Genomic DNA, 25,627 nt, shown 5'->3' with positions numbered 1-25,627 from the left:
AGGGAATTGCAATAATCCAGCCTGGAGGTGATAAAAGCATGGATTAGTGTTTCTGCATTGTTGTCATTTAGGATGTGCCTGATTTTTTCAATATTCCATAGATGGAAGTAGGCAGTCCTTGAAATGTGCTTTATATGGAATTTAAAAGACAAATCCTCGTCAAAGATAACACCAAGACTTGGTAATACAATTCGAAGAAATTATGTTGTTGGACAGTTTGTTCCGAAGGTGCTGGGGGCCAAGTATAATGACTTCTGTTTTGTCAGAGTTTAATAATAGAAAGTTGCTGGTCATCCATGTCTTTATGTCTGTGAAGCATTATTGCAGTTTAACTAATGGAAATTGTTTATTTGGTTTAATTGATAGATACAATTGTGTATCATCTGCATAACAATGAAAATTGATGGAGTTATTCCTTATGATATTGCCCAATGGTAGCATATATATGATGAACAGGATGGGTCCAAGTACAGACCCTTGCGGTACTCCATGACTGACTGTAGTTTGTAATGAGGATTCATCGGTGACAGATACAAACTGAGACCGTTTTGATAGATATGACCTGAACCAGCTTAGCAGTTCCTATCAAAAGCTCTATTCTTTGGAGTAGTATGTTATGGTCAATAGTGTCAAAGGCAGCACTCAGATCTAACAGAACCAGGATAGAGGCAAGTCCATTATCAGGCGCACAAAGCAGTTAATAAAGTCATTACTACTGATGGATGTAGGAATAGAAGACTCAATAGAGCTGTGACTCTCGGTCAGCCTGGCTACTGTACTAAAAAGAAACCTGGCATTGTTTTTATTTTCTTCTATTAGGGAGGAATAATAAGCTGCTCTGGCAGTGCGTAGTGCCTTAAGGTTATCAAGCCAGAGTAACCGAAATTCTTCATGCTTGGTGGAGCGCCATTTCCTTTCAAGTTGCCTTGTCCTCTGCTTTATTATGCGTGTTTCATTGTTATGCCATGGAGCTAGTCTTCTTAGCTTAATTTTCTTAATTTTAAAAGGGGCAATAGAGTCCAGTGTTATTTTTAGCGCCCCTGTAACACTATCAATCATATGATCTATTTGGGGGGCGTAAGGTTAGTAAAGGAGTCCTCCCTTGGACTGTGAGATGTTAATGAGCTAAGCACTGATGGAATTTTTTCCATAAATGTTGCTACAGCAGAATCTGATAGATTTATTTTGTAGGCATTCTTATGCAGTGGCTTATAATAATAATAATAATAATAATAATAATAATAATAATAATAATGCATTACATTTTTTAATAGAGTCTAATAACAGAACACCAAAAGTTAATAAGTAGTGATCAGATAAAACAGGGTTATGAGCACTGACTGATAGATGCTCAATTTGAATACCATATGTTAGAACAAGGTTGAGGGTGTGGTTGAAACAGTGGGTTGGTTGATGTACATTCTGTATAAAACCAATTGAATCTAATAATGAGGTAAAAACAATATTGAGGCTATTATTCTCAACGTCAACATGAATATTAAAGTCACCCACAATAATGACTTTATCGGTTTTAAGGACTAAACTTGATAACAATTCTGAAAATTCAAATATGAATAAGGACCTGGGGCCCGATACATTGTGACAATTAATATTGGCTGAATTGTTTTCCAAGTTGGGTGCAAAAGACTAAGAATCAGGCTTTCGAAAGAGTTATAGTTTTGTTTTGATTTTGTATGTATGAGAAGACTTGAGTCGTAGATGGCTGCGACTCCGCCTCCTCGACCAGTGACTCTAGCAAAATGAGTATTTATATGACTGGGTAGAGTGGCAACATACAGTGGGGCAAAAAAGTATTTAGTCAGCCACCAATTGTGCAAATTCTCCCACTTAAAAAGATGAGAGAGGCCTGTAATTTTTATCCTAGGTACACTTCAACCATGAGAGACAGAATGGGGGAAAGAATCCAGGAAATCACATTGTAGGATTTTTAATGAATTAATTGGTAAATTCCTCAGTAAAATAAATATTTGGTCACCTACAAACAAACAAGATTTCTGGCTCTCGCAGACCTGTAACTTCTTCTTTAAGAGCCTCCTCTGTCCTCCACTCGTTAACTGTATTAATGGCACCTGTTTGAACTCGTTATCAGTGTAAAAGACACCTGTCCACAACCTCAAACAGTCACACTCCAAACTCCACCATGGCCAAGACCAAAGAGCTGTCAAAGGACACCAGAAACAAAATGGTAGACCTGCACCAGGCTGGGAAGACTGAATCTGCAATAGGTAAGCAGCTTGGTGCGAAGAAATCAACTGTGGGAGCAATTATTAGAAAATGGAAGACATACAAGACCACTGATAATCTCCCTCGATCTGGGGCTCCACGCAAGACCTCACCCCGTGGGGTCAAAGTGATCACAAGAACGGTGAGCAAAAAAGTCAATCTGATTGTCTGTTATTAAGTCATGAACTAATGCAGCCTTAAACGACAAAGATCTGATGTTTAACAGTCCACAATTGATTGTCTTGTTTTGTTGCATTAATGTACTTTTGGTGTTAACTTTTATGAGGTTTTTGTGGAGAATTCCTCTTCTTTGTATTTGCCTCGTTGGCCACTGGGTAGAGCTGGCGAGCAGGATTGGGAGTGTCTGTGGCGGAAAAACAGAGATAATGCGTTCAGGGTCAGTGACCGTTGTTGTGACTAGCGCTGGCGTAGCTGTAGGGGACAGTGGACGATGGCAGCGGGCGCCAATCCCCAGGTCAGCAGACTGACCCCAGAAGAAGATTAGTTTTATGTGAATAGTCAGGCACGAGGATAGGACAGCACTCGAACACTAATTGTTGAATATTAGCGGACAACATCTGAGAACCTGCTCTGTTTGGATATATGCCGTCGTTGTTAAAAAGAGACCGGCGATTCCGGAAAAGGTTACATTTGTCAATAAACCCGATGTTCTGAGCTGTGCAGGTGGACTGCAGCCAGGTGTGAAGACTGAGCAGTCTGCTGAAGCGAGTGGTGCCGCAGTCTACAGTGGGAATCGCCCCGAAATAAAAACAGACATTCCACGGTTCTTTAGGAAGTCAAAAAGGTGGTTAAAATCAGATTTGGTCAACTCAGACTGTTGACGAGCTGCATCGTTTGTGCCTACGTGGATTATCCCTCTTTTGATAGATAACGAGAGTGTGGACAGTAAATCCAGGAGCTTTTTCTGAATGTCTGATGTCATGGCAGTGTGTTGATGCATTAAAAAAAACGCACATTCCTGGCTATGGAATCGCCGATAATCAAGGTTGAGGGGGAGAAGAGCGGCCGTGGGAGTGTAGACGGGGCTCCGCCAGAACCGAACAGGTCACAATCAGTATCCACAGCGTGAGCAGCTCTTACCAGCTGAGGCTGGGTGGTCACAGCCGAGGTCTGCTGCGGCGAGGATGTGGGGTTTGTTCCTTTAAAGAATGAGACCTTCAGAGCGTCTCCTGGTCACGGCCTCCTTCAGTAATCTGCGGCGAAAGGAGGACGAAGGATTCGGCGCTGAAAGGGGTCCCCTGCTTTGTTTTCCTGTATTCGGCTGGCAAATCCTCCGGGCCGGAGATGGGGGATGAGATGGAGGAGAGACGGCAACACTAGAAGGAGATGCTTCCAGGTGTGTCGAGACCACAGCGGCATCCGACGGATGAGCAGGAGCCTCATCAGGAAGAGCAGCAAAACGGTTCGATGTCTCCAGACAAGGCCATAGTGTCGCTGCAGCAAAGCAGTTCCTTCCGCCACGAACTACCTCGGACCAGGATGGCTGCACCGCATAGTGGGACCGATTTGGTGTGGAAGTAAGAGTTGGGGCCTTGGGTCTGGCTCCCGTTCAAGCCCAGTCAGTACCCGGGTGTGCAGGGGCCTCGGCCGGAGGAATGACATCGAACGGCTCCAACAGCAATAGCGACACCTGTTGGATAGTCTATCCTCAACAGCTACCGGGCTCTCCATCTTTGGATCAGGAACAGCACCAGCATTGGTTGTTGACAGCCATGGAAGTGTATCCGCAGAGTCCGAGGCCGTGGCCTGCAACAGCTGGGAAGACGGTGACAGGACGACAGACGCCTGCATCTGTGAGATGTGTATGGACTGGGCATGGGCGATCGATAGAAAGCTGTCGATCATTTTTCCTTTTTCCCTGACTTCTATTCTCAGCCTGTGAGTTGTTACCCTCCAGTCGTGAGTACGCAGTATGACAGTTCTCACACACAGCCATGCTTGTAACTGCGAGCGTCTTTAGGGTTAACACAAACTTTTGCTGGGCGCAAAAAGAGTGCAGTTCTCTGTCAGTTGTACACTTTTAATGCAATCTTTGATTCGGTGGTTTAGACGGAGTTAAAAAACAAAGTAAAAACAATTAGATCGTTTTAAAAATTAGGAGTTAAATGAGTAGAAAACGTTAAAATATCCTCACTGGTGTTATTGAGGAGGCGAGGTTACTACCATCTTGGAATCTTATGAAGCGAATAAATGTGTCCTCCTGTATGTACCGTTTGGATCAATGAATAAAGCTCATCTGATTCAACTAGGATCTCCGCTGAATTGTTTTGAAACAAAGAGAGGCGCATCAAAACCCACAATCCCGACAGAGGTGGCTATTAAATTGTAGACAAGGATTAAAACACCACCACAGTACTCTATTTATGTAAATTCACTTAGGAAATGATTGCAGGTGACAGATAGTTGATCAAAATTCTGCTAATATTGATTATCGATTACCCAATGGGTAACAATCATGGAAGAAATATTTTTTACGGAAAAAATGATTCATAAATTGAGATTACAAGAAACTCAACAGAAAGTGGGAACATTGGACTCAAAACAAAGACATTTGACTGGAACAATAGCTAACAGATACATGTATCTTCAAGACTATAACAACATGAAGACATATCCCTTGCCTTTTATCTATTTATTTTTTGTTATTGCCTTGCTGGCCTTTCGTTGCATGATTATTATGTTGTTTGTAAAGATGTAAATGCCTTTTACAACATCTCCAACATCTCCAACATCAGACTGGTAGAAGATCTCCAACATCTTGCTGCAGCGATCCCGTAGGATTCTAGTATCTGTAATGAGGCCCTATCTAAGTGTGAGTGTGGCAAGTCGTGCAATCTTACCCTAAGTCAGGAGAGGACAGCGCATCATTCATTTAGGTTACCCCAGTCCAAATGGGTGAGATGGTTTTATTATGAAGAGATGGTCCACACTCTAACACCATTTGTTACTTTATCTGGTTACAATGTGACAGTTATACAATGTTTTACTCTCTGGTATTAATTATTAATTTACCGGTTAGCATATTTTCCTTTTTGTTAAAACTCCCTGCATATCTTCAGAGGCATTTCCTCATTTATTACATTACATTACAGTGCATTTAGCTGATGCTTTTATCCAAAGCGACTTACAATAAGTGCGTTCGACCAACAAAATACAAACTTAAAGAAAACAGAATCATATAAGTACATCAGGTTTCATAGAGCTAAAACATTTCAAGTGCTACTCAACTGGCTTTAGATAAGCCAGCCCTTTATTAGTATATAAGTGCTTTGTTAATAGTTCTATCGCTCGAAGTGGAGTCGAAAGAGATGAGTTTTCAGTCTGCGCCGGAAGGTGTGTAAGCTATCTGCTGTCCTGATGTCAATGGGGAGCTCATTCCACCATTTTGGAGCCAGGATGACAGCGGGTAAATACAATCTAGGGAGAGATTCCCAGTTAAGAACCCTAAGACCTTTTTTCCTCTCTCCGCTGCTGCTTTTATATCATACCAACAGAAGCAGAAGTGAATACACACCAACAGACCCATGTATGTAGAGAAGAGTCATTGCTTCCAGGTGTGAGACTGGACATGTCCCGACTTGCCTCAAAGACTAAACTAAAGCTTACAGTAACATCCCATTGAGTCAGGGGCCTCCTGCTGTGAGAGTAAGGGTATCTTCCCTCTGCTGAATAGTGACACCTTTAGTGATAAGCTATATCAGACCTTACACTCTTTCATGTCAGTTTAACAAACCATGTACATTTAGTATATACGTATAGAGCTATGTGACATATCATGCATTTTACATTGTGGATTCTACAAAATTACATTTGATTATATGAACTTTTGTTTTAATTATATATACCAATATGGAAACCTCCCCAGACTCTGGTTGTAAATGTTGCCGGTTCTGGTCCTCCACAGTCCTCTCTTTACTTTGACCAAACAGGTTTTATATATGACTTACCCAAAGAGTTTAAACTTAAGAATCATCCTTGTCTTCAGTCTCAGGTTCAGAAGAGTCTCCAGGGTTGTCCTCAGTCTCTGGTTGTAAATGTCTCTCTGGATCTGAGTTCCTGGCTGGTTCTGGTCCTCCACAGTCCTCTCCATCAGCTTCTTTTTCCATGTATTCAGCTGAGCTGCTGGCTGGAGGCTCTATCTCTCTGTTCTCCTCAGTCTGAGTTTGATGAAGCTGTGGGGACTGATGACCAAAACACCTATGTCTTTCGACATGACTACTCAGGGTGAATCTTTTGTCACAAACACTGCAGCTGAATGGTTTCTCTCCAGTGTGGAGTTTCATGTGTTTCTTTAAATGTCCTCTCTGTGAAAAAGATGTATTACAGATTGAGCAGCTGAATGGTTTTTCTCCGGTGTGGATTCTCATGTGTTCATGTAAATGTCCTCTCCGTTTACAAGATCGATTACAGACTGAGCAGCTGAATGGTTTCTCTCCTGCACTACGTCTTGAATCACTGACAGGGTCTTGTTTACTTTTCTGAGAGTTTGAACCTAGTTCTCTGGTCTCCTTTCAATCAGCCCTGTCTTTAGTGTCAGGTTCAGAAGAGTCTCCAGGGTTGTCCTTAGTCTCTGGTTGTAAATGTCTCTCTGGATCTGAGTTCCTGGCTGGTTCTGGTCCTCCACAGTCCTCTCCATCAGCTTCTTTTTCCATGTATTTAGCTGAGCTGCTGGCTGGAGGCTCTATCTCTCTGTTCTCCTCAGTCTGAGTTTGATGAAGCTGTGGGGACTGACGACCAAAACACCTATGTCTTTCGACATGACTACTCAGGGTGAATCTTTTGTCACAAACACTGCAGCTGAATGGTTTCTCTCCAGTGTGGAGTTTCATGTGTTTCTTTAAATGTCCTCTCTGTGAAAAAGATGTATTACAGATTGAGCAGCTGAATGGTTTTTCTCCGGTGTGGATTCTCATGTGTTCATGTAAATGTCCTCTCCGTTTACAAGATCGATTACAGACTGAGCAGCTGAATGGTTTCTCTCCTGCACTACGTCTTGAATCACTGACAGGGTCTTGTTTACTTTTCTGAGAGTTTGAACCTAGTTCTCTGGTCTCCTTCCAATCAGCCCTGTCTTTAGGGTCAGGTTCAGAAGAGTCTCCAGGGTTGTCCTTAGTCTCTGGTTGTAAATGTCTCTCTGGATCTGAGTTCCTGGCTGGTTCTGGTCCTCCACAGTCCTCTCCATCAGCTTCTGTTTCCATGTGTTCAGCTGAGCTGCTGGCTGGAGGCTCTGCCTCTCTGTTCTCCTCAGTTTGATGAAGCTGTGAGGACTTACGACCAAGACACTTATGTCTTTTGACATAATGACTCCAGGTGAATCTTTTGTCACAAACACTGCAGCTGAATGGTTTCTCTCCTGTGTGTATTCTCATGTGGCCCTTTAAACTTTCTCTCACTGCAAATGATTTCTTACAAATTGAGCAGATGAAGAGATTCTCTCCTGTGTGTTTTCTCAAGTGGTCCTTTAAAGTTCCACTGTGTTTAAAAGATTTCTTACAGACTGAGCAGCTGAATGGTTTCTCTTCTGTGTGGCTTTTCATGTGCCGATTTAGTCCTCTCCTTGCAAACTTTTTATCACACACTGAGCAGCTGAATGGTTTCTCTCCTGCACTACGTCTTGAATCACTGACAGAGTTTTGTTTATTTCTCTGAGACTTTGAACCTGGTTCTCTGGTCTTCTTCCAATCAGCACTATCTTCAGTGTCAGGTTCAGAAGAGTCTCCAGGGTTGTCCTCAGTCTCTGGTTGTAAATGTCTCTCTGGATCTGAGTTCCTGGCTGGTTCTGGTCCTCCACAGTCCTCTCCACCAGCTTCTGTTTCCAGGTGTTCAGTTTGTCTTTGATGAAACTGAGAGGACTGAGGTTTCTCTTCATCATCTCCACTCTTCACAGGGACAGGAGTGAATGTGAACTTCATGATATCAGCCTCCTCCAGCCCTTGAAGCTGCTCTCCCTCCTGACTGATCCAGAGTTCCTCCTGTTCCTCTTTAATGTGTGGGGGGGGCTCTGGGTCCTCCTGGTCCAGACTGGAGCTCCACTCCTGCTGCTCAGGGGGAACCTCTTCTTTAACCACCACCAGCTGCTGGACGTCTGCAGGAAACAGGAAACACATATTCATCAGAATCAGAATCGGTTATATTTACCAAGTAGGTTTACACATACGAGGAATTTGCTTTAGTATATGTGGTACATAAAAATAAACAGAAAGAAGTATCTTAGCAAAACTAAATAAAATAGGATTGTTATGACAGCTATTTAAAAAAACTGGGGAGTCACACAGAGTGATGGGGGCGGGTGGGGCTGCGTTCTTCCTGAAGTCCACAACCATCTCACTATCTTAAGAGCGTTGAGCTCCAGGTTTCAAGCTTCAATATTCAAGGCTTTATCATCATGTGCTCAGCAGCTACATTGTTGATATGGTAATGAAAGTCACATGCTCCTCCAACAGAGCAACATGAATATATATAGGACATAAACAAATAAAACAGATGAAATAGTGCAAAAGAATGTTTTGAGATGTGCAAGTAAATACAAATAAAATAGTAAATAGTGCAAGAGAGTGTATATACAAGTGAATGGAATGGATATATAGATAAATAATTTGCAAGATGCAAACCAAGCGGCAAACTCAGGGGCAGAGCCGGGGTCTGCTGCGGCGAGGATGTGGGGTTTGCTCCTTAAAGAATGAGACCTTCAGAGCGTCTCCTGGTCACGGCCTCCTTCAGTAATCTGCGGCGAAAGGAGGACGAAGGCTTCGGCGCTGAAAGGGGTCCCCTGCTTTGTTTTCCTGTATTCGGCTGGCAAATCCGTCATCCGGAATGGTTTTCAATTAACACGTGGGCCTTGTCAAGAGTCCATTTGTGGAATTACTTGCCTTCTTAATGTGTTTGAGACCATCAGTTGTGATGTGCAGAGGTAGGGTTAGTGCACAGTGGAAAGTCCTATTTGACTGCTGTTGTAATCCATATTATGGCAAGAACCACTCAACTCAGAAAAGAGAAACGGCCGTCCATCATCACTTTGAGAAATTAAGGCCAGTCGATCTGGAAAATGTCAAGAACTTTTAATGTATCCTCAAGTTCAGTCGCAAAAAACATCAAACGCTATGACCTTGCGACCTTGCTTTCTTACAGTGCAGATGCTTTTTTGCTTGCTCTTGCCTCTGCTTACTTATTTATGCTGATTTTCCTATTTTTTCTTTTCTGAAAATTTCGAGCAGAAGCTCCTGGACATTAACTTATCACTGGGACAGTTATTCTTCGTAAATAGACAGAGTGTTTCAGCCTTATTTCAATATGTTTACGACGACTTCAGTCTAGCAACAGTCCTAGCAACAGCTAAAGCCTGGTACTGCATGCTATTTAGCTTAAAGGGGACCTATCATGCAAAATGCACTCTTGTACATCTTTTATACATGAATATGTGTCCCCGGTGTGTCAGGGAACTCACCAAGTGTCAGAAAACACAACCCTCTCTCTTTTCCTCCTTACCCAAATCTCTAAAAACGGGGCTGCAACGGATCTGATCTAGACTGATCCAGATTTGAAATATCTCTGACGTCAGAAACAAGGAGCTCCACCTATATGGGCAACTCTCCACCTATCAGGGGAATGGGGGGTTGGGCCACGGCCATTGTAGCTCGAAAGCGCTGGAGACGCTGTAGTACATATTCCAGGCCTGTAAGTGGCGCTGTAGTCTGCCACAAAAGCAGCGAAGAAGACTTCCCGCGCATGGTTGTCATGGTTGCCCTTCTGTTTATTCTCCGCTGTGGCTCTTTTTCTCTCTCCCTGAGGCAAGCGTTTGCTCCTGTAATTCAATGCAATCCCTCCCCGTCGAGGCCAGCACTGTAATTCTCTCCGGTAGTCCACCAGCAGATGACAAACACCCACCTCTCCGCCTCTTCCAAGGGACGAGGGGACCGTGCGGCAGAGTTTCAGTTAGATTTTTTCACAGCTTCCGGTCTTCCACGACCCGACCGGAGAAAAAGACGTGCTGCAGGCACAAAACACATTACCAGTAGAAATACATTGCTTTTAAAATCGTCCTGTGCAACATGAAAAAAAGGGGGAAATCGTGTTGGTGAACACGAAATGCCATGAGACTGGGTTGGTCCTCTTCACACAGCAGGGTAAGGACCAATAGCTACTTCAAAAGTAAAAGGCTAGTGGGAAAGCTAACGACTGGGCCTGAAACTCTGATTGTGGGTGACTCTGCTCTAAGAGATGTCAAAAGTCTGTGCAATCAGAACAACACCAAGTACTCTGTTTTCCCAAGGATGTGGTCTCTGACTTGGCTGAGAAGATCCTGCATATTGGGGCTGAACATCCGACTGTGAAGAATGTGGTTCTGCACATTGGAACAAATGATGTTGTGAAACAAGAGTCAGAAGTGCTGAAAGAAGACTTTAAATGTTTGTTGGAAACTGTCAGCTCTCTAAATGCAGAGGTGTTCACTTATACCTTCACTTAGCCCCTTATAGTTCACACTTATTGTGGTCTTCTTTGTGAACGTTTTTTTCGCTTTTGCCATTTTGAGATTTAAATTTCCAGTGAAAGCTAAACCAGGAAGTGTTTTAGCACACCACGTGACTAGGGTTGGGAACCGAAACTCGGTTCCAGATGAGAACTGATAAGAAAATGCCGGGCGCCACGGTGACCCAGTGGAATACAGGGTAAAGGCTGACTGGCCATCTGTGTGTTCTGGAAAATCACAGAACGGCCGGTCGTCAGCGGGTCATTGACGGCAGGCTCGGTACGCTGAAAGCCGGCTCGGTTCGCTGACGGCCGGCACCACCCTTAATTAATTTTAAACGGCATCATGTAAATTACGCTGACAGTCGACAGAGGTCCACAGATGCCCCGCAGCGAGGCTCCCCCCCGCCCTCCCGTAGAGAGTTCACAAGCTCAGTCACTTCATAACACCAAAGATGAAGATGGTAAACGCTCTGAAGTGAGGCTCCACTACACTAAAAAAGAAAAAGACAAGGCACAGTGTAATGCCTGTTAATAGCTTGCCACAGGCATAGCTCAGTTAAAATAAAGCACAGCTATTGTGCAATACATTTGTATTGCATGTATATTTTTTATTTGTAAACATTTCAGTTCAAGCTTAAAAGAATAAATATATTTTTGTTATCTAAACGTTTGACCTCTTTCTTTTACAATTTTGGAATCGAAACGGGGAATCGATAATAACCGGAATCGATAAGCAGAATCAGAATCGATATATTTCAAACGATACCCATCCCTACACGTGACGCATCTGAACGAATAACGTCATCAGAAATGTATACCATCCAATGAGATTTCCTTTTTTTGGTTTAAGACCCCTTTTGTACTTTCACGATTGGTTGCTGATAAAGGAAATTACCATATTTGGATCCAATGAGATTGTGCAGGAGAGATGGAGCTTTCCAACAATACCTCTGATTACATGGTGCAAACAGCGGTCGCGGTACTTTATGTTACTTTAGGTGGAGAAAAACAAATCTCCAGGTTCATTTTGAAATCTATAAAGAGAGACTTGGCTTTTATAATTTGGAATGGAAAATTACATAACAGTCTTTCTTCTCTGACATCATTGCCAAAAACAAAAACAACGCACGTGCCTTGTTTGCTACCCTCGACAGACTAACAAACCCCCCAGAGTCAGTGGCCTCTGAATTTCTATCAATGATTTTGCCTCCTTCTTCACTGACAACATTCAGAAAATCAGACGAGCAGTCAGTGCCTCTGCATCAGGAACAGCAAATGTTTTGTCTCTGTGTCCACCTAATATCAATTCAAGCACCATGACACAATTCCATCAGATTAATGATAAAAACCTAGAGGACATTATTCAACTTCTGAAGTCCTCCTCCTGCTGCCTTGATATTATTCCAACAGGATTTTTCAAAGATGTTTTTCCTTGCATGGCCTCAGATCTACTTCATATAGTAAACAAATCTCTTCACTCAGGTATTTTTCCACAGGCCCTGAAAACTGCAGTCATTAAACCGCTCTTAAAAAAGAATAATCTAGATGCTTCAGTAATGAACAATTACAGGCCCATATCAAACCTCCCATTTCTAGGTAAAATCATTGAAAAAGTAGTTTTTCAACAGTTTAGTAACTTCTTGCATTTAAATAGTTGTTTCGATGTGTTCCAGTCAGGCTTTCGTCCAAACCACAGCACTGAGACTGCTCTTGTAAAGGTCTTCAATGACATCCACTTAAACACAGACAGTGGCAGAACTTCAGTGTGTTTAGAGTATAGGTGAGGTCCTGATAATTTATTCCGGTAAATTACTCTGACCTCACTAATTGACCTGACCGAAGTTACTGAGTCTATGTAAGTTTACTGCTTGGCTCAGATCCACCAAACGTCAGCAAGATCTCACCTCTAGTAACTCCCCGAAGAACCAGGTTCAATTAACTGCTGTTTCTATTCAGACAACTCTTTTTAATCTGTTTAAGCGATCCCGAAGGATTTTGGTATCAGTAAATGGGGTGTGTTCCTACCTAAACATGTGTGTGGCAGGGTGCAGTCTTACCTTTGAAGCAGGAGAGGAGAGCACAGATTTTCCCTTTTATTGTCCCAATCCAAAAGGTGAGATCAGTTTATTTGAAGAAAAAGTAGGTCCAAACCAATACAGAGTCTTTACCTTTTAACACATTATAATCATACAAAACATATCATGCTGGGGTTATATTTTTTATCTAAAACCTTAATTCATATTCATTCAAAAGCCCAAATCATGTATTCTGGTTGTTCTAATAACATCTTCCAGCAAAAGCCCAAATCATGTATTCTGGTTGTTCTAATAACATCTTCCAGCAGAAAACCCAAATCATGTATTCTGGTCGTTCTAGCAACGTCTTCCAGCAAAAGTCTAATCATGTATTCTGGTTCGTTCTAATAACATCTTCCAGCAGAAAACCCAAATCATGTATTCTGGTTGTTCTAGCAACGTCTTCCAGCAAAAGTCTAATCATGTATTCTGGTAGTTCTAGCAACGTCTTCCAGCAAAAGTCAAATCATGTATTCTGGTTCGTTCTAATAACATCTTCCAGCAGAAAACCCAAATCATGTATTCTGGTCGTTCTAATAACATCTTCCAGCAACCACTTACCGAGAGCCATCTAACCCAGCTCTGAGGGTCAGAGCTTACCGGGAGAGAGTATACCAGGGGTTTCCCCCTCTCTCCCCCTCAAATCATTCCACTCAGCATTCAAAGAAATTCACTCAGCATTTCATCCAAGAAATTCACTCAGCATTTCAACCAAGACATTCACTCAGCTTTCAATGAAGAAAATCAAGAGATATTTACCAAGTTTGAGAGAACCTTACCGAGAGCTATTAACCCAGCTCTGAAGGACAGAGCTTACCAGGAGAGAGTATACCAGGGGTTTCCCCCTCTCTCCCCTAAAATCCAAAAAAGCCAGTCTTTATATGCTCAAAAAACCGGATAGAAAACCCACAAACACCTCCTCTATACCCAACCAACATATTCTATTGGCTCTGGCATAAGACACACCTTCCCAAGTTTGTGTAAAACAAAACATGACTAGACATATTCTATGACTATGACATAACCACCCTTTTGAGGCCTCAATGTGTTTCTCCTTAAGTCCGGAGCCCCCCTCCCTGCAGTGAGAGGAGAGGGAAGAACCTGCCTACTCTCTTATCAGAGATTAGGGCATAAATCATTTTTAGGCCTTACACTCAACTAAACAAACCACTTTGTTTTGTTTATGCTGTAAATATAGAAAAACCTAAAATATGAAGCATTTTCATTGTGGGTTATACAAGAATATAATTGATTATATTTAATTATAACTAACTTTCGTTTTAAGTATTCAACATACTATGAAGCTGTCAACACCCTCTTTTTAAAACGCAAAGTTATCAAACAGCACCAACTAAAATTGTAAGCATACATACATATTCAAAAACCATCAAGAAGCATTCTCATTATGGGTTCATACAAGAATATGATTGATCATATATGATTTATAATTAACTGTCGTTTTAAGTATTTACTTCATACTATGAAGTTCTCAACAAGTGTTAGTATTATTAGATCTCAGTGCTGCGTTTGACACTGTTGACCACAGCATATTACTAGACCGACTGGAAAACTGGGTGGGACTTTCGGAAACAGTTCTAAATTGGTTTGAATCCTACTTAAAGGACAGAAACAACTTTGTTTCTATAGGTAAATACACATCTGAGTTGACAAATATGACATGTGGGGTTCCTCAAGGCTCCATATTGGGGCCTCTTCTCTTTAACATCTACATGCTACCACTGGCTCAGATAATGAAGAACAACAACATAAGTGACCATAGCTATGCGGATGACACACACATTTACATAACCATTTCACCAGGAGACTATGCTCCAATTCAAACACTGAGTAAGTGCATTGAACAAATCAATGACTGAATGAGTCAGAACTTTCTCCAATTAAACAAAGATAAAACTGAGGTAATGGTTTTTGGAGCCAAGGCAGCGCTGAGCTTCAGCCTGCAATGTTCAAAACAACAGATAAAGCCAGAAATCTAGGTGTAGCCATGGACTCTGACCTGAGTTTCAACAGTCACATTAAAACAATTACGGAGCGTCCACACTACAGCTTCAAAAAAGCTTGGAGCTGGGCGTGTCTGAAGCTTGGGGATTTTATTCGAGCAACGCGACCAACAACCAATCACATGAATCTCCCGCCCCCGACATACAAAGCAAAAAACCCCGAGGATTTTATGCGAGCAATATATATATACATATATAAACTCCCCAAACAGGTCACCTCCCTCCATGACTGGTTCTTCCGGTTTGTATCCCGGTAGGTGAAGAGGGTCTGGTCATACAAAACCGGGTGATTTGCTACGGCGATAATTAGTTTCTCCTTTTTTTGAAATATAGAAATGAACGGCGGGATATCTCTCCCAGCTTAGATGCGGTTTGATTGGCTAGGGCTTGAGCTGTCAGATTTTCAGAAACGGGATTTGATTGGCTGGCGCTGGCTACTCCGGCGTCTGTTCAACTTCTGACACCGGAGACGTCCCGCTATACTACCCACAATTCAGTTCGGCAAAAAGCGAGGCAACGTGACGTCACCCCATTCAAAGTGAATGGGCAGACGCGTTGGAAACCGTTTTTGAAGCTGTCGAAGCTGTAGTGTGGACGGGCCGTTACTAAATCAGCTTACTATCACCTAAAGAACATATCTAGGATTAAAAGACTAATGTCACAGCAGGATTTGGAAAAACTTGTCGATGCTTTTATTTTCCGTAGACTGGACTACTGCAATGGTGTCTTCACAGGTCTCACTAAAAGATCTATTAGGAAGCTGCAGCTGATTCAGAACGCCGCTGCTCGAGTCCTCACTAACACTACGAAAGTGGATCACATCACTCCTGTTCTGAAGAGTGGATGTTATAAGATTTAAGACAAATACAAGACATTCACTAAGACGCTACACTTTTATTGTGAAAACAAAGATCTGCACACCGAACAGTTTTGTAGTCTAACCAGATCATCAATTGTTTGTGACGTTGGACCTCAGAGCTGGGGCCTGTAATACGAAGCTGGTTCAACCTAACCTGGATATGTTTGAGTTAGCCGGTTGGCCTAATCCAAAACATACGCGCTCTCGCTAAACTGTACTACGACGCGGGTTATCAAGTGGATCGCTCAAGCCAGCCGTGTCCTATCTAGTTAGGTGCGCGTTCACATGAAAGGGGTGGTATCTGGAGCATTCGACCAATCACAGACATGGAGAAGCGCACTGACAGCGCTGCGTCATACTTCCTGAATGAAAAGTCAACTATAATATTAGACATATGAAGAAGTTAAACTTTAAATATCCATGACTTAAACACTTGATCAGGATCAAAGCCACAGAGCTGCAGCTGCAAGGTGAATACAGCTGGAAACAGAACACGTGTTTGAATGCGTACATTAACAGGTTTATGATATCACTGCCCCGTCTAAGACACGATCTGACTTTAATTACATTTGTCTCGAGTGTTTCGTCAACTTAATGTGTTGCTTAAAATAATACTTCTGCACAGTATGTGACACTGTGAGTGTTGCACGGCCAGATACGGCTCAGTGACTCAGATCAGGAGATATATGATACATTATGAAGTGATATGCCGCGGACTGTACTTAATGTACTCTGATCCGGTTACTTATGTTGTGGCAGATATGTAAGTAAGCTTTCTTAACGCTAATGTTATAATAGTCAGATTGCTCTGAAGATGGAGGTGATATTCTCTTAATGTTCACGTTCACAGTCGGTGATTTTTGCCGGCCGTCTTTCCTGCAACGGCAGCTTTTCTGTATTTCCTTTCTCCTGTAATATGACTTGATCGCTTTAAACTCCGCACACTGAGCTCTGATTGGTCAGCAGGCGGTGCTTTCACTGAGTTGAGCTCTTAGCCTGCAACCTAACCTGGTCCCGACCAGGTTAGCCGCTCAGCATAAGTTACCATGGAGATCTAGCCCGCTAAAAAGAGAACCAGCTTCGTAGGACCGGAAAGCCGGAGTTTTCCCGGAATTTAGCCGCTAAGAGAACATCCTGCTTCGTAGTATACCCCCCTGGTCTGGTTAGCTCATAATAAAGAGAGAGTTAGTAAAGAGGGAACAGACCTGCTCTGTGGATCTGAAGCTGAGGCTGTAAAACAGCGTCCAGTCGTTTCCGGTGTCTCTCGTTCTCCTGTCTTGAACGAGACAGTTCCTCCTCGTACTCTGCTATCGTTCTTTCAAACAGAACAAAGATGTCTTCAGCAGCCGCAGTGAGTCGCTGCTTCACCAACGAGAGCAGCACAACACTCATGTTTACTAAATCACCACTTCCTGTTGAACACACTGTTTCTCTGAAGCTCCAGTCTCTGTTCAACACACTGTTTCTCTGAAGCTTCAGTCTCTGTTCAACACACTGTTTCTCTGAAGCTTCAGTCTCTGTTCAACACACTGTTTCTCTCTGAAGCTTCCTGAGCTGCTGGACGGCAGGAAGCAGAGGTTTGGGAGGATGATGTCCCTGATGCTGTTTAGATTCCTCCAGCACCACGGGGGGTCCTGTGTGGATGGCAGCTCCTTCCTCAGCAGACCCAGTTCTCCAGAATTGTTCTAATAAAAGAGAAACAAGAGAAAAATAACTAAATGTATTAATCTTATTAACAAAAGATGATTGCAAAAATGATGACCATGACCATCCCTAAAGGATTATTTAAAATTCCGTACTGTTTTGGTTTTTTAAATGTCTATATACAAAACATGTCTCTGACGTGTTTGCTCAAAATACCAAACAGACCACCCTTTGTAGCCATGCCTCATACATTAGTTATACTGTAAAAACATTGTATTTCATAATGACAGGAAATCATATTAAAATTACAAGAATAAACGATTTATTGAAGTGTCATTTATATGATGATCTCCGCCAGCGGCGCCGGATTCATTTCAGAAGTGGGGGGAAACTGGCCATGTCACGATGGTTTCTCCGGTGACAGGAAGGTCTTTCATTGACATTAACGCAAGCGTTGAAAAGAACCGTGATGTGATGGGCAACTTATTAGCTGCTCACGGGGTGACCGGCTGTGATACCGTTGCAACGTATTATGGCATCGGGAAGGAAGTGGCACTGAAGTTTCTGAGGTCCAATGTCCACTCACTGTCCAATGTTGGCGACATCAACTGTTCTGGTGAAGATGCCGTTCAACAATCGACACGATTTCTACTTTCCTGCTATGGTCACCCCGAATGCGAGTCAATGACGGAAGCCAGACAAAAGATATGGTCAACGAAAGTGTCCCGCAGCATTGGTGGTGCTCCAAAACTCCAAACTCTTCCTCCAACAAACGAGACATTCAGAGAAAATGTGGCAAGAGGTCACCTCCAAGTAGCGATATGGAGACAAGCCATTCAGCCTAACCCTCCACTTATGGACCCTCTGAATTATGGCTGGTCCAAGGATGAAGGTAGCTCTTCTCTGTATCCAACAATTGCAGCAGAACATGTTGCCTTCGCCCCAGAAGAGCTGCTGAAAGTGATCAAATGCTCGTGTGACAGTGCCGTACCTTGTAAAACTAAGCGATGTGGCTGTTACCTTGCCGGAATGGCATGTACATCATTCTGTAAATGTGAAGGTGGACATGGTTGTTTTAATCAAAAGACCAGGGAATGTCTCCAAGCAGAGACCGAGGATGAAAACATGTGAAACGAACACTGACAATAGCAGACTATATATGCACATACGTACAGTATATAACATTTATGTGCTAGTTAAGCTAAAATGACTTCTGTGGTTCTTGACTGTTGTAATTTTTTTTATTTTGCCTTCAGCAATACAAGTGTCTTTGTTATCAATACTGTCATAACATTAGCCGCGTTCACACTGCGGTACTTTTCCCACAAAGGTTCATGCGAACTTAGTTCATGCGAACTCTTTAGTTCGCATGAACTAAGTACAGATCGCGTTCACACCAGAAAAAGTCCCTGGGGGAGGATTAGGCAAATGAAGCCGCTGACGTCACTTCTTCTTCTTCTGCTTTGGGTTTACTGGCAGGCCGCAACCCACTTCACGGCGTATACTGCCGCCCGGAGGCCCCGGCCGGAAGTCCCCGGAGTTGGGGAAGGCTTCAGTAGAAGCTGCTGGGAGTCCCAGCTGCTTCTACTGAAGCCTTCCGAGTAAATCGCAAGAACGCCGACACCTCCTCATCTCCACCGCTCCCATGTTTTATTTTGTGTTGCCATAAGTTAGTCTCTCTGCGTTTCTGCGCTGGGCTAATGCTAATGCTAATAATGCTAATGCGAGGATAATAAAATGGCGGCTTCACAAAACTTTTTGGGAGTTTTACGGGGCGTGGTTTGCAATTCGCCCAGCCAATCAGAAATATAGCTCTTTTCTCAAAAAAGAGCCCCTCGAAAGTCCCTGCTTTCTAGCAGGGACTTTCGAGGGGGTAAAAAGGTTCGCATTAACTACTTTTAGTACCGGCTCTTTTTGGTGTGAACGCGATCATGAACTAAGTTCGCATGAACCTTTGTGGGAAAAGTACCGCAGTGTGAACGCGGCTAATAGTAAAGTAGAGTGCAATAATATGTGTGCATGTGCTTGCTTGCTTGTGAGAACAACAACAATAACCCTCATATACCAGATTAAGCAAAACTAATTGGTAAATTGTTTGTATGAGCAGAAAACTTTAATTTGCGGAGTTGCCCTGAATGCCTTACACGTGATTTACAAGCGATAATACAAATATGCTGACTCGGCAAAATTGAAATAAAATACAGAAACGACCATTGTAACGCATAATTTTAATAATGAGGCATTCAGTTATTATAATACACATCAATACACCATATTAGCAGACCTCCAGTGATACCGCACATATAATAATCGATATTTCCCCTTTTAGGAAACTATTATAAAAATGTCCGTAGATCGTCTTGCAAGACATACATTCCAGTGTCATGTGACGTTATTATTCATCACAAAGACATGTATAATACACCGTTGGAAAGGTATGTTATTCCTTTTTACTATGGTATATCATATGCTGTAATATGTGAATGTTACATTACACTAGACGTTAAAGAGTAGCCCTACCCCCTAATTCAGCGATTCACGAATATCGCGAATAAGGGTACCTGCACAAAATCGTGAATAATTCAAATTGCCCAAGGATGAGAACTCCACACCACCCTAGATATCTTTATATAGACCCTATATATGAATAATCAGCAGAGAAAAAAACGTTATCAGAGAATTTGGGGTCAAGCTCCTCACTGCCGGACTGAAAGTTAAACCCAACAACACTCACATTTATCAGTTACTCCTCACGTGCTGCTTTCTCTCTGAGAACGGACTGACATTTTCTTTGTTTCCTCGTCACCGGCGCGCATTGCATCCTGGGATACGGTGGGCTGCGAGGAAGAGGACTCTTCAAATCCGGGAAAAGAAGAAGGACCCCGCCCCTCCCCCCTCTTTTCTGTCTGTCCGCAGAATCAGAAGTCCTTTATTGGTCCCACAGAGGGACATTACCATGGTTACAGCAACAGTGGAGATAGATGCTGCTCCCAGACCGTAGTGGAGGAATACAGGGGAGGACTCTCTGCAATCTTCCCGGACTGCAGCACCAGGCTTCGGCTTCAATAACCCACTCTGAAATGAGGCAGGCTGTTCCTTGGGAGGCCGCTGTGTTTCCTCAGGACTTTGGTATACAGCTAACTGGAGACAGACACACACTACGCTCGCTCACCCTGGCTCTACACATGCACGCGCCACACCTCCCTCTCTCTCTTAAAGAGATAGGCGACCCCACTCGGTATGACTCTGCTATTATTAGATAGAGAGAGAGAGAGAACAAAAAACAAACATCTTCCTAGCAGTTGGTCTATAACTGTTTATTTGTGTGTATTTTTGTATAGATGTTGCAACTACACAGAGCTTTGGCAATACTGTATGTAAATATGGTCATGCTAATAAAGCTATTGAATAGAGAGAGATAGAGAGATAGCAGGGTTTCCGTGAGCCTGTAATTGCCGGTTTTTAGCTGGTAAAAACCAAACATAATATTCACTCTTAATAGTTTGATCGGTGCTCTCTATAAAGGCCGACCAGGAGAGCTGGGTCTGATCGATATGGACATAAACGCATATTTACAACTGTTGATGTGTTGTTTATTTGTAATGGAGGAGCATGTTGTTCTCTCTTCTGAGGCTGAAAATATGTATACATTGTGGAAAACGGTAAGACAGACACCGGAGCTTCTGAGATCCCCGTTTTTTAGAAATGGACATTTTCAAAAACCTCAAATAGACAGTTTGTTAGGCTCTCCGAGAGCTTAGGAGTGAACCCGCAATACTGACCACTATAGAGAGGAGACAGAGCTTATGAAGCAACAAGGTTTATTATCCAAAACCGTTTTATACTGACAAAAGAGAGATGATCCATAAAGTCCCGGGCCAGGGAGTGTCTCCAGGTGGGGAGCGGAGGTCCGAAGCCGGGGATCCGGAGCTGCCGAGAGCAAGCGGGCCGGGGCAGGTGTGCGTGGAAGCACGGAGGAACACAGACGAGGGGGGGCAGGCAGACGGATACTCAACAGAGAGAGCAAGGTAAGGATAAACAGGAACACGGAGAGTTTGGTTTTGCTGATAGCTAAATATAACAAGACGTATTACCAACGCGGTGAAACGACGAGCTGGTGAATAGCCTGCTGGAAGACGACAACCGGGTATATAAGCAGAATGTATGTATGTGTAGGTGAGTAGATGAATCGGAGTGATGTTGAGGAGGTGAGTTGGCGGGAATCGAAAGTAGGTCAGCCACGCCCAGCCAGGAAGACAGACAACAACAAACACAAAACAAAGGGGAACAGAAGGAGGCAGACTCTCACAGTTTGTGTATCTGTGAGTATTTTTTTTAAAGCATCGGTGAGGAACAAAGTGAGGGTTGAGCCAGGTTCATCATCGCGTCCGATGGTTTTTGCGACTGAACTTGAGGATACATTCAAAGTTCTTGAAATGTTCCGGATCGACTGGCCTTCATTTCTTAAAGTGATGATGGACGGTCGTTTCTCTTCACTGAGTTGAGTGGTTCTTGCCATAATATGGATTACAACAGTAGTCAACTGTGCACTGACCCTACCTCTGCACAACACAACTGATGCTCTCAAACACATTAAAAGTCTTTCCACAAATGGACTCTTGACGGGCCCACGTGTTAATTGAAAACCATTCCCTCATGAAGCCGACTGAGAGAAGCCCAGAGTGAGCAAAGCTGTCATCAAGGCAAGGAGGCTACTTTGAAGAATCTAAAATAAAAATAATGTTCTGGATTTTTTTAACACTTTTTTGTTAGCTAGATAATTCTTTCATAGTTTTGATATCTTCAGTATTAATCTACAAGGTAGAACATAATTAAAATAAACGAGAACCATTGAATGAGAAGGTGTTGTCGTGGCGATCCAGCATAACACGACAGGAAAGAATGAAACCGAGAGGAATCAATAAAACACAAACACAGATATAGCTGATAAAGTAATTATTATTTAGTTGTTGCAACAAACAAACAATAATGGGGAGTACATCACCTGCTGCCACAGCAGCCAATCGCGGAACTGCCCCCAAGAACAGAAAGTGCTTTATACCTGTACAACACACACAAACATACACTTGAAACAGCATACGTGGCAGAGATGTTCCAACCTTATACAGTCAGATATGTTGCATCCTTTGAGTTCTACATGATCCCAGGTTGCGTTCGGATAGTTTAAAATTCAGCTCCTAAGTTCTAACCCTATATCTCCTATCCCTTGACCTCTGAGTGAAAGGTCACGGGGTTAAGGGATAGTGGATAGGAGAATTCAAAAGGACTTAGGAGAAGAGATTGCGGTACTTTAGAGAATCCAAATGCACTTTCACTATCCGACGGGTTTATGATGCGCCAGCGGACGTCCTGAATGTGCGTCTGCTGCTGTGGGGAAACCACAGTTTTCTATACAGCGGACTACAACATGGATGTTCAATAAGAACGAGGGACTACTGTGAACTCATCCAGAGACTCTGCTCCGTGCTCTGGTGCTTCTTTGCTTTATGAACGTGGACAACAGAGAAACATATTCTTCATGACCAAAGTTGGAATTTAAATAAAAAAGGAAAGTGAAACTTATGCTCGTCACCCTCTCCCTCCGGTCCACATTAATACCAATGATCCCAATACGTATGATTGTATGAACAAAATATCTTAAAATCAGCAGCATATTCTCCTCTCCTTTCGGTTAGGGAGGTCCAGTGGTTCCTAAGCTAAAGGAGGTTATAAAGGAAGTTTGAAACCTCCTTTCCTGTCATCTAGAGAATTCGAACGGCACTTATCATGGCTGCCACTGAGGGACTTCCGGGTCATTTCACTCTGTTAGGAAGGTTCCTAAGCTAAATGGACTATTCGACTTCAGCCCCAGATTTCATGACCTTATTTAGCAGCTACCACACATGCCAATGTATACAACTACTGGTGAAGAGTTTCAGCTGATTGCCTATAGATGGGCCTCTTTCCGGCAAACCAAATGAACAACACACCACTATACTGTAGCTTATACCATGTGACATTAATGAATATACCAGAAATACGCTGTAATACACATTCTGCTATAACACTGTGTCCAAAGTTTTGACTGGTACTGTAGGTCTTAATATATGCACAAATGTGTCTTTGATTGTGTATATATAGGTTTATACATATTTGCACACATATTGTTTTTATATTCGGGCTCAGGCCCGGTTCCAGAACAAAATGACTCAGGGTGCATCTGAGATTAGAGAGGGTGTAGTGGTAAAGTGCTATTTTTATAAGTGGTGAGTGGACCTAACACCCTCTAGGGGGTCCTCACCTCCTCTAGGAGGGTCCTCACCTCCTCGAGGGGGGTCCGGGGGCATGCTCCCCCGGGAAGATTTTTTTAAATGTTGAAGTTAAAAGCATCAATCTGGTGCACTTTGAGAGCAAAATGAAGAGATGGATCTGTGTGCTCTTTGCCTGATCATGTCTTCCCAGTCCCTATCACGTAGCTTATAAGAGCATGGCGCCAGTTGTTGCAGCCAGTTGTGGTGAAGGCATCTGACTTACTTGAACCGAAATGTCTACAACATGCATAGCAGATGATGGCATCTTTTTTACATGAATATTCCAGCCAATCTCTGTTTTGAAACCATGAGCTGCAAAATGAGCGCCTTACCCCACTGTACAGGCGAGTTGGGTACTTTTTTAAATATACCTGGGCAGGCTCTGTTTTGAGGTCCTCTGGCACTTGCCGGCCGCTGTGGGGTGGCGGTGTTTGGGGCAACGTAGACGGCTGCGGCTGCTCCGCCTCCGTGGGCGAGGCGGGCGTTAGTGTCCACGACAGTGGCCGCGGGTAACGTAATGTCCCCATGATCTGAACTGTTATTACCTGCAGTAGATGCAGTGTTACTGCTGGCGATAAGGGCTGGTTGTTTTAACCATTTTCTGATGTCCATCACTGACTGCTGTGTCAGCCTACCCAGTCCCTATCACGTAGCCTATAAGAACGCGCAGCGGCACAGGTCACGCACACCTGACATAACAATGTTACTTAACGTTAAAATTGACCAAATAAATGCAGACAATGTAATTTAACCACAATTACAATTTATTTAATTTCAACTAAATTCTTCTTCTTATTATTATATATGTAATATTTTTCACTTTTTTTTTCACTTTTCATTTTTCAAATGAGGGTGCATAACGACTCAACTGAGGGTGCAATGCACCCTTATGCACCCCCGTAGCACCGGGCCTGTTCGGGCTTGTGGGAAACGGTATTTTGATCAATCTGTCTGTACACACAAACTGGAAGATTGACAATAAAGTTGACTTTGAAAAGAGTTTGACATTGATGACAGAGCCAGCTTTCCTGATGAGTTTGTTGAGGGTTAGGGTTGTTGAGTCTGCTGGTGTAACCGGCTCTGATGCCCCCCCCATCTCATATTGACCTTTTTCTCCGAATGCTGACTTTTCTGAAATGCTAAATTTGTCAGAGAATCTCTGAAAATAAAAGTGGGGATAGGGGGCATCCCTGGCGGCATCCTCTTTTAATTAGAATCGGTTCTGATATGTCTTTGTTAGTTAACATTTCTGCTGTAGGATTTTGTTGCGTGAGACATTATATTCAGCAGAAGTCTCCACTTTGCAGTCAGCCAAAGTAGCTTGTAAGTATGCTAACGGACAGAAAAAACACACGACCACATCGCTCAGAGTTTGGCCTGGAGTACGGACCATTTATTGTATCTGCGTATGCTCATTAGCATCACCACGTTTCAGGCACATTCTGATGATGTCATACACATGAACTGAAACATGACTTTGTTATTATACAAATATGCTCAACACTCCCGCTCAAAGACATGTTGGTACACAGAATCCAAATAAACAAAAGAAAAGCTTCTCTCGCAGTGTTCAATTTTTATACCTGCAATTCACATTACTCTCCAAACAAATACCCTTTGAACTTGTCAAATGTTGCCTTTGTCAACGGTTTAGTTAGGACATCAGCTATGTGTCCCTTTTGGCTCATTTTGATCTCCGCTCACTCGGTGTAAAGTCGATACCTAGGAAGTGTTTAAGTTCACCCAAATCTTTCATTTTAAACTTCCTCTTCAACATCACTGAGTGAGCCGTTGGCCGCTATAAGTAGGTCATCTACCCATATCAACAGAGGTGCTCCTATCTGTTGAGGAGGTGCTCCTATCAGTTGAGGAGTTGCTCCTATCAGTTGAGGAGCTGCTCCTATCAGTTGCATTGAGGAGGTGCTGACTCCGCATGCATCACTTATAACGAGAGTCAATGGGCAAATATTTCTGCGCCCCAAG

The 25,627-nt window shown here is 43.0% G+C and overlaps 1 protein-coding gene across 1 annotated transcript; it reads right to left on the bottom strand.

Annotated features, from left to right (window-relative positions):
- Nucleotides 1-6,227: 6,227 nt before the first annotated feature.
- On the bottom strand, nt 6,228-20,189 carry LOC117441589 (zinc finger protein 383-like). The gene is made up of 4 exons (XM_034077656.2): nt 20,068-20,189; nt 16,895-17,374; nt 7,272-8,350; nt 6,228-6,422 (listed from the first exon to the last, which is right to left on the bottom strand). Exons 2-4 carry the CDS (start codon nt 17,079-17,081, stop codon nt 6,228-6,230), a joined length of 1,461 nt encoding a protein of 486 aa, XP_033933547.2. The 5' UTR covers nt 17,082-17,374; nt 20,068-20,189.
- Nucleotides 20,190-25,627: the final 5,438 nt, after the last annotated feature.

This window comes from Pseudochaenichthys georgianus, unplaced genomic scaffold (assembly GCF_902827115.2).
Source record: "Pseudochaenichthys georgianus unplaced genomic scaffold, fPseGeo1.2 scaffold_180_arrow_ctg1, whole genome shotgun sequence".
Taxonomy (NCBI): Eukaryota; Metazoa; Chordata; class Actinopteri; order Perciformes; family Channichthyidae; genus Pseudochaenichthys; species Pseudochaenichthys georgianus.
Note: the sequence above shows the minus strand (reverse complement) of the source record. Positions and strands in the feature narration are given on the sequence as shown.